The 9,265-nt window shown below is 42.5% G+C and overlaps 1 protein-coding gene across 1 annotated transcript in view; it reads right to left on the bottom strand.

Annotated features, from left to right (window-relative positions):
* Window positions 1–1,184: 1,184 nt before the first annotated feature.
* Window positions 1,185–9,265, bottom strand: part of bmp5 (bone morphogenetic protein 5) — a 140,738-nt gene continuing 132,657 nt past the window's right edge. The window contains exons 5-7 of the mRNA XM_055635220.1: window positions 8,662–8,738; window positions 3,623–3,733; window positions 1,185–1,720 (exon numbers count right to left, since the gene is read on the bottom strand). Of these exons, the coding sequence (XP_055491195.1) occupies window positions 1,571–1,720; window positions 3,623–3,733; window positions 8,662–8,738 (338 nt within the window). The 3' untranslated portion in view covers window positions 1,185–1,570. The remainder of the gene's footprint in view (window positions 1,721–3,622; window positions 3,734–8,661; window positions 8,739–9,265) is intronic.

The following is a 9,265-nucleotide window of genomic DNA, read 5'->3' as shown; positions in this document are numbered from 1 at the left end:
CCTTTGGGTGCTGTCTGTGTGAAGTTTGCACATTCTCCCTGCGACCACATAGGTTTCCTCAGGGTGCTCAGGTTTCCACTCAAATCCCCAAAATGTGCAGGTTTGTAGGTTAATAGAGGCCTCTGTAAATTGCCTGGTGTAAGGTGTGGATGAGAAACATAGAACTAGTGAGAACAGGTGATTGATAGTTGGCGTGGGCCCGGTGGGCGAAAGGGCCTGTTCCATACTCTATCTCTAAACTTCATGCAATTAAACCAACACCTTTGTATCCATAGTCACTTTAAAATTCCAGGGTCCTGTTTTCCATCTCCCCTTAAACTTAGCTGGTTCTGTTTCCCACACTCATTAAATGTTCGTGGAATTGCAGGCTCTAAAGAACAAAGTGTAGTCATGAACATAATGATTAGCAGGGAAGACTTGAGAGGCCAGGTGGCCTACTCCTGCTGCTATTTTCTTGTTTTATTTTTGTGCTCCCTTTAACTTTACCAAGGCTCCATTTCCTGTGTTCTCTGTAAATTCACCAGGGCCCAATTTCCTGTGTTCTCTTTAAACTCAGCGGGGCCCTGTTTTTTGTGTTCTCTTTAAGCGCATCAGGGCCCCGTTTCCTGTGCTCCCATTAAACTCACGAGAGCCCCATTTTCCATGCTCCCTTTACACTTGCCAGATTTGCTGGAACATTTATTATTCTAATGTGTAATGTCTTAGAAAGAAAGTGAACAAGTTGCATTGGATTATATAAACAAGTGGGAGGGGGGGAGGAGGGGGAGGGGGGAATAACACACATCCAATAGTCCGGAAAATCTCCCAGTCTGCCATCACCAAAGACCCAAGGAGGCTGAATTTACGGGATTTTATTAAATTGAATTAAAATCTTTAAGGATTGGATTGGTTAAACCTCAGTCCCGAAATGCACAACCAGTTTTCTGTAACAGTATTTTTTTATTTTTGTTGTAGTATCTCAATAAAGAGGTGTTAATATTTTTAAACTACTGGACTGAATAGATGCAAGCAACTAATTGAAACACTTTTGAAAGTTAAAATCTCCAAAGGAATTGTAATATAGTTTATATAATGGCCAGCATGTTTGTAGATGTACAGTACATTATGTATATGGCAAATATGAGACAACTTTTTAATCTCTAATATTTTATATGGTGTAGATTAAGAAAGAGATGATGTAAAAATATTTTTAAATCCCTCTGTTTAATAAAAATATATATAGCAGGAAATCAGATAAGTTAATAAACCATTTACCACCTTTTTGCAATGTTTGTATCATATAGAAAAGCTTTGTCTAGAATTGTACCAGTTCTCAGCTCTACTGAATAAATATTTAGTCGACCACATTTGTCTTGCACTCTGCCAGAAAGGGCTGAGAACATCTGTTTTATTTTCCTGTAGCAAAGTAGTTAAATTGAAGGAAATAAATTATAAGCACAATGAGTACTATATACATAATACTGTACATGAAGCACCTTCAAACCCAATTTGGAGTCACTTGGAAAAATCTTAAAGATGGTTTAGGGATTGACTTTTTTTTAATTGGATCCTCATTCCACTTCAATTCATGTTAGTGGCAACCGCACGATCTTACCACCATGTTTCTATACTTCTTTAATATGACATTTGAACTGTCATCAAAGTACAGCACAGAGATTGCATTTAGCTTGGTTGGTGCACAGCAAGGTTTGGGGACGTTGTCAGGGAACATCAAGTGAACCTGCAAAAGGGAAAGAAAATCCTTAAATCAATATAGATTTTCAGAGTCTCAGAGAGATGCAGCTTGGAAACAGTCCCTTCGGCCCGCCAAGACTATGTCAGCCACCAATCTACACATCTATACAAATCCAACATTAATCCCATTTTTTTTAATTCTCATCATATTCCTGTCATCCTTTCCAGATTCTCCTGCTTGTCCACATACTAGGAGCAATTTCCAGTGGCCAATTAACCTACTAAAAAAAATACAAATTGCTGGAGTAACTCCGTGGATAACTATGTGGATAGGTGATATTTCGGGTTGGGATCCATGCAGAGTCTCTCTGACATGCCAAGAATATGCTACCTGCCGTGCTTTGCCCTGCCTTTCCCCTCCTCTAGCTTTCATCTCCTCCCTGATAATCACTTGCGGAAGGGTCTTGACCCGAAACGTCACCCATCCTTGATCTCCAGAGATGCTGCCTGGCCTGCTAAGTTACTCCAGCAGTTTATGGCCTTAGGTGCATTAACCAGCATCTGCAATTTGTTGTTTCTGCATACTGCCAAGAATAATTGTTGCATCTAAAAAAAACCAAGTTGACCAATTTCACGTGGTCCCTCCATTTTGACTTATATTGTTGTTACGTATGAATCAACATTAGAACCAAAGTGTTACATCATTGCAGTAGTGGGCCAATTTCCAAAGTTGAAGCCCAGAGATGCTATCCTGTCAGTTCATATTCTTGATGAAAAAAATCGACGTGTATGCAATACAGGATTTTTTAATGACATCGGCATGCTACCCCCTTTTGTCAAATTATCAACATGACAAATTTCAGGCCTGCTATCAAAGCATAATGGGAGTAATGTAAGAATTGATTGAGTGCTTCTTTTTATTGGGTCAATGTTGCAGATGTAAAAATAATGAGATCATCACAGCTGCAGGATTCCTCTACAATGACATCAACATCGTTCTATCCAAATATCTGAGTCATAGTCATACAGCACAGAAACAGGTCCTTCGGCCCAACTTGCCCATCTACACTATCGGCCGTGTTTGGCTGATATTATAGACTAATCGAGTTATAGAGTGAAACAGCATGGAAACAGGCCCTTTGGCCCAACTTGCCCACATCGATCAACATGTCCCAGCTACACTAGACCCACCTGCCTGTGTTTGGCCCATATTCATCTAAACCTATCCTATCTCTAAATACCTGTCTAAATATTTCTTAAATGTTGCAATGGTACCAGCCCCCTCTAAACATTTCTGATCCATGTATATGTCCAAATGTCTTTTAAACCTTATTGTAGTACCTGCCTCAACTCTTTCAGCTCATTACTTTTACTGTGTGAGTATCCATTTTTATTCTACAATAGCGGCACTCTCAAGGATAACTTGTCAGTCAATGTGCACAAGGTTAAGGACTGGTTAAGTCCTAATTTTCAATTATAAACAAGCAAAAAAATTAATTCATGTTAACTGGGCTAGAAATTCTTTACATGGAATGACATGAAGCATGTGATATCAAACCAGCCACTCATTGAACACTGAACCTGGTGTTAACTTCATTGAGGTTTACGTTTAAGCTTGTTATTGTCATGTGTACCAAGACACAGTGAAAGGCTTTGTTTTACGTGCTACCCATCAGATCAGTTAATGCTATACACAAATACAACCAAGCCGCCATTTGTTGCAGTGATATTGACCAGCTGGCATTGCATGCAATGGGTGTACAATCCTAGACCACAGCCTTATGCCACCACCCATGACAGATCTCTGCCTCATAGTTTTTCAGAACTTGCCTGTATAGAGGCATAGATTCATCCACCGGTACAAAGATCGCGTAAAATATCTGTAAAATCTGCAAATTATATCTGTAAAATATCTGTAAATCCCAGCAAAGAAGAGCATGACACGTACCAGTGTTTGGACAATTGCGTGGTTCGTGGCATTCATGTGAGCATTGAGTGGAAAGGAACATTCACCGTCACAGTAGAAAGCAGCGTATCCTTCTGGCGCTATGATCCAGTCCTGGAAATACAGTTTAAGAAAATCATATGAAGATAATGAAGAGGATTTCCAAAGTCTACAGAGTGATTTAGGCCATTTGGAAAAATGGGCTGAACGATGGCAGATGGAGTTTAATGCTGATAAATGTGAGGTGCTACACCTTGGCAGGACAAATCAAAATAGGACGTACATGGTAAATGGTAGGAAATTGAAGAATACAGTTGAACAGAGGGATCTGGGTATAACCGTGCATAGTTCCTTGAAGGTGGAATCTCATATAGATAGGGTGGTAATGAAAGCTTTTGGTATGCTAGCCTTTATAAATCAGAGCATTGAGTATAGAAGCTGGGATGTAATGTTAAAATTGTACAAGGCATTGGTGAGACCAAATCTGGAGTATGGTGTACAATTTTAGTCGCCCAATTATAGGAAGGATGTCAACAAAATAGAGAGAGTACAGAGGAGATTTACTAGAATGTTGCCTGGGTTTCAACAACTAAGTTACAGAGATAGGTTGAATAAGTTAGGTCTTTATTCTCTGGAGCGCAGAAGGTTAAGGGGGGACTTGATAGAGGTCTTTAAAATGATGAGAGGGATAGACAGAGTTGATGTGGACAAGCTTTTCCCTTTGAGAATAGGGAAGATTCAAACAAGAGGACATGACTTCAGAATGAAGGGACAGAAGTTTAGGGGTAATATGAGGAGGAACTTCTTTACTCAGAGAGTGGTAGCGGTGTGGAATGAGCTTCCAGTGGAAGTGGTGGAGGCAGGTTCATTGGTATCATTTAAAAATAAATTGGATAGGCATATGGATGAGAAGGGAATGGAGGGTTATGGTATGAGTGCAGGCAGGTGGGACTAAGGGAAAAAAAAAAATTGTTCGGCACGGACTTGTAGGGCCGAGGTGGCCTGTTTCCGTGCTGTAATTGTTATATGGTTACATGGTTATATGTCTGCTATTTGAAAATGATTTTAAGAAAATGCATTTTGATTTGGAAAATACAGGAACTCCTTTCCATATTGCAATTTCTCTCAACCAAATCATTTAAGATTGTGCGCCTTAAGTGTACTTTGGATCAAATTTCAACGGTCAGCATAATATTGATAGCACACACATTATTTTTTTGGTCACAGTAGAGCAGAATTAGGCCATTCGCCCATCAAGTCTACTCCGTCATTAAAGCATGGCTGATCTATCTTTCCCTCTCAACCCCATTCTCCTGCCTTCTCCCCATAACCCCTGACACCCATACTAATCAAGAATCTAGCAATCTCCGCCTTAAAAATATCCATTGACTTGGCCTCCACGGCCATCTGCGGCAATGAATTCCACAGATTCACCACCCTCTGACTAAATAAATTCCTCCTCATCTCCTTCCTGAAAGAACGTCCTTTAATTCTGAGGCTATGACCTCTAGTCCTAGACTCTCCCACTAGTGGAAACATCCTCTCCATATCCACTCTATCCAAGCCTTTCACCTTTCACCTTTCAGCTTCTGTTTTGAGGACAAAGTCTCTCTTTAACATAAATTAAACCAAATATACGGAGATCTGAGAGATGGCAGCTTGCCTGGTCAAATACAAGAACCAGCAAGGGTTCAATACACATTTAAGCAGGGATTATTTGTTCCGGGGTGGAAGGGTACTGGTACGATCACAGCGCGTGTTGGCTGGACAGTAAGATGGGAAATTCTCCTTCTGCAAACACCAGCAACACACACTGTTCACTCACCCTTACTGCCACCACTCACGCTGAGCCTAAGCATGGTCAAGGTTAGCCTTTATCAGGCTCACACATTAATCTATGTTTCAGCAAAAAAAAACACTCATAGAGTGAGAATGGCTGTTCTTGAAAATGGAGGCTGGTGATGAATTGGTCCCGATTTTAACTGATTAGACAGATTGGACCAGGGCAGAGAGATTGGTCATTGATAAGTGCAAGTAACATTTACTTCATGCAAGCGGCTAGCCTTGTTGATGGCAGAGAGGCTTTGGGATGGCTGAAGGGGAGTTGCTCACTGCAGACTACTCAGTTTCTGCTCTCCTCTTGTAGAATGCAGCATGATTGGGGCAACAGGGTAACAAAAAACGATATATAATGGCATAAGTTTGAAAATACATCATCATTACGGCCATATGGTAATAGCATGTGGCATGGCTCTAACATCACAGTGCCATGGCTTGGATGCCAGCATCCTTAATATACAATTTATTACAATTGTGAATCTGTGGAATTCTCTGCCACAGAAGGCAGTGGAGCCCAAATCACTGGATATATTCAAGTTAGATTTAGCTCTTTGGGCTAATGGAATCAAGGGATATAGGGAGAAAGCAGGAACTGATTTTGGATGATCAGCCGTGATCATATTGAATGGCGGTGCTGGCTCAAAGTGCCGAATGGCCTACTCCTGCACCTATTTTCTATGTTGCTATGTAACGTAACGAGATGTGAGACAACTGGCAGGAAACGTCCTGCATTCTCCCCAAATCCCCAAATCAAACTAACCGGTCAATTATGTGAGGAGGGTCTTAAGGGCCTGTCCCACTTAGGCGCTATTTTAGGCGACGGCCGGCGTCTAGGAAGTCGCCACACGGTCGCCGGGGTGTCGCCTGTGTGGTCATGAGTAGTTTCCTCAGTCGCCCAAAGAGTCGTAGATTTTTTCTGGTTGCCGCTGGATTTTGAAATGTTCAAAACTTTTCGGCGACAGCCAGTGACCGTGGGCTTGTCATAGCTTGTAGTAGTATATATCTTTATTGTCATTTTCCTGAGTACTCACATACCCAGAGGAAACAAAAAAACGTTGCTCAACCAGTGTCCATTCAGTGTGCAGTAAAAAATAAATAGAAATAAAAATACATATATCATGAACAAATTAAACACTCTACTCTCTACTAAACATCAACAGGCGTTCCGATCGGCAGCGGCACGACAGTGGCTCTGCTGCAGTGTGTCCAGGTTGGTGGTTGGTGCGCGATACTTTGGCAGGGGGCAAAGTCCGTTTATCAGTCTTATAGCCTGCGGGAAGAAGCTGAGGAGCATCCTGCTGGTTTTGCAGCTAATGCTCCTGTACCTCTTCCCAGATGGCAGGATGGAGAATATGTGATGCGATGGGTGGTAGGGGTCTTTGATGATGGAGATGGCTCTGCTGATACATCTCTTCCTGTATATGTCCAGCAGGAAAGGGAGTGGAGCACCAATAATCCTGCTGGCGGTCTTCACAATCCTGTCTAGTTGGTGCCGTTCGTACGCCTTGCAGCTCCCGAACCAGGAAGTGATGCCGTTGGTTAATGTGCTCTCGACTGTCCCCCTATAAAAAGTTCGTAGATGTGTAGTGGGGAGACCTGCTTTACGTAGTCTTCGGAGAGGGTGTAGTCACTGCTGGGCTCTCTTGACCAGTGCTGTGGTGTTGGTCGTGGACATCAGGTCATCTGACAGGTGGAGTCCTAGGAACATCACACTGCTGACCCTTTCCACATCAGCTCCATCGATGTGCAGAGGTGTATGGTGTTGTTTTCCCGCCCTCCTGAAGTCAACCACCATCTCCTTAGTTTCTCCCACGTTGAGAATGAGGTTGTGGGATTTGCATCATCCTGTGAGCAGCTCCACCTCCATCCTGTACGCCGATTCATCATTGTCACTTATGAGACCCACCACTGTTGTGTCATCAGCGAACTTGTTGATGAAGTTGTTGTTGAGTCTAGCAGTACAGTCGTGTGTAAGCAGCAGGGGGCTTAGGACACAGCCTTGGGGCGAGCCAGTGCTCACGGCTATGGTTTTGGATGTCCTACTCCTGACGTAGGTGCTGTCGTAGGTTGTTGCCAGGTTGATGTAGATTGTCGCCGATGCTGACTACGGTGAATTCCATTGTCGTAGTCGCTGGCAGTCGCCTGAAAATCTGCCTGTGGGACAGGGCCATTCGGGGAAAGTAGACCATAGAACATAGATCGATGCAGCCAAGGAACAAGACCCTCATTACTGTGCCGACACTGATGCCAATGTAACTTCATCCCATTTTTCTGCACATGGTCTCCATTCCCTGCCTGTTCATTTATCTGTCTATAGGTTTCTAAACATTGTTATCATATCTGCTGCTACCACTGCCCCATGCAGTACATTCGAGGCATCTCCCTTTCCCTGCATCAAATAACTTGCCTCCCAGATATCCTTTAAACATTCCCCCTTCCACCTTAAACCCATGCCCTTTAGTTTGTGACATTTTGTGAGAAGAAAGACTCCAACTGTCTCTATGCCTCTCATCCATATGTTTTATGTATATGTTTTATGTAAATCTATCAAGTTGCCCCTCAGGCGCCGATGTTCCAGAGAAAACAATCCAAGTTTGTACTAAATCTTCTTACAGCCAATACTCTCTATTCCAGGCACTGATCCTGGTGAACCTCTTCTGTACCCTCTCATGTCATGTGGCGACCAGAACTGCACACACTATTCCAAATGTGACCTATGTAAAGATATATAAAGCTGCAAATTCATGATGTTATACACAAAAATATACCCTGACCGATGAAGACAAGCTTGTTCCATGCCTTCTTTATCACCCTATCCACTTTCTGCTAGGATTTGGACTTGCATCCCAAGATACCCCCATAGATCAATGCTTCTGAGTGTCCTACCATTTAAAGCATAGTTTCCTCTTGCAAAATACACACCGAACACTTGTACAGATTAAACAGTTTAAAACCACACTAAAACTGAAAAGATTAAATTACACCTCCACCCAAATTTCCAATGCTAAAGACATAGCAGGATCTATATCCTGCCGTATACATTGACAACCTTTCCCACTGAAATCAACTCAACAAATTTTCTGTCGTCTGCTATGATCGTTGTGTTGATTGCTCCATCTTGAGAAGGGACTAGAACACATCCTCTGTTTAAAACAATACTCCAAACACATTACAGAGACAGAAAGGAAAACAAAATGTGTTACCTGCCATCCCAAATCCCGGAAACTGACATAGAGTTCATGCTTCTTGCAGGCTTGTTTCTGCTCGCTGGTGTTGTAATCTGTTCAGTGAAAGGTAAGTATCAGTCAATAGTCTGCATATATTTCAATTTCAATTTCAATTCAATTCAATTCAACTTTAATGTCATTGCACAAATACGAGTATGGGTACAACGAAATGCAGTTTAGCGTCAGTCCATAGTATAGTGCAATATAGAAATAAAAATAAAAATACAGAATAATCAAACAATAATCGAACAATGTGGACGGAGAGACTGGAGAAGTCTATCAGCGGGACTCCGAGTTCAGCAGTGTGATGGTATTATTGTAGAAGCTGTTCCTCATCCTACTGGTACAAGACCTGAGGCTCCTGTACCGCCTCCCTGATGGGAGGAGGGCAAACAGTCCATGGTTGGGGTGGGAGGGGTCTTTAATGATCTTCCCGGCACGTCTCAGACAACGTTTTCGGTGGAGGGCATCCATGGCAGGGAGCGGGGCACCGATGATGTGCTGCGCGTTTTTCACCACCCGTTGTAGTGCCTTCCTGTCCGCTAGGGTGCAACTGCTGTACCATACCGTGAAGCAGGTG

Source organism: Leucoraja erinacea, chromosome 5 (genome assembly GCF_028641065.1).
Source record: "Leucoraja erinacea ecotype New England chromosome 5, Leri_hhj_1, whole genome shotgun sequence".
NCBI classification, from domain to species: Eukaryota; Metazoa; Chordata; class Chondrichthyes; order Rajiformes; family Rajidae; genus Leucoraja; species Leucoraja erinaceus.
The sequence above is the reverse complement of the archived record's forward strand: the minus strand, read 5'-3'. Positions and strand labels throughout refer to the sequence as shown.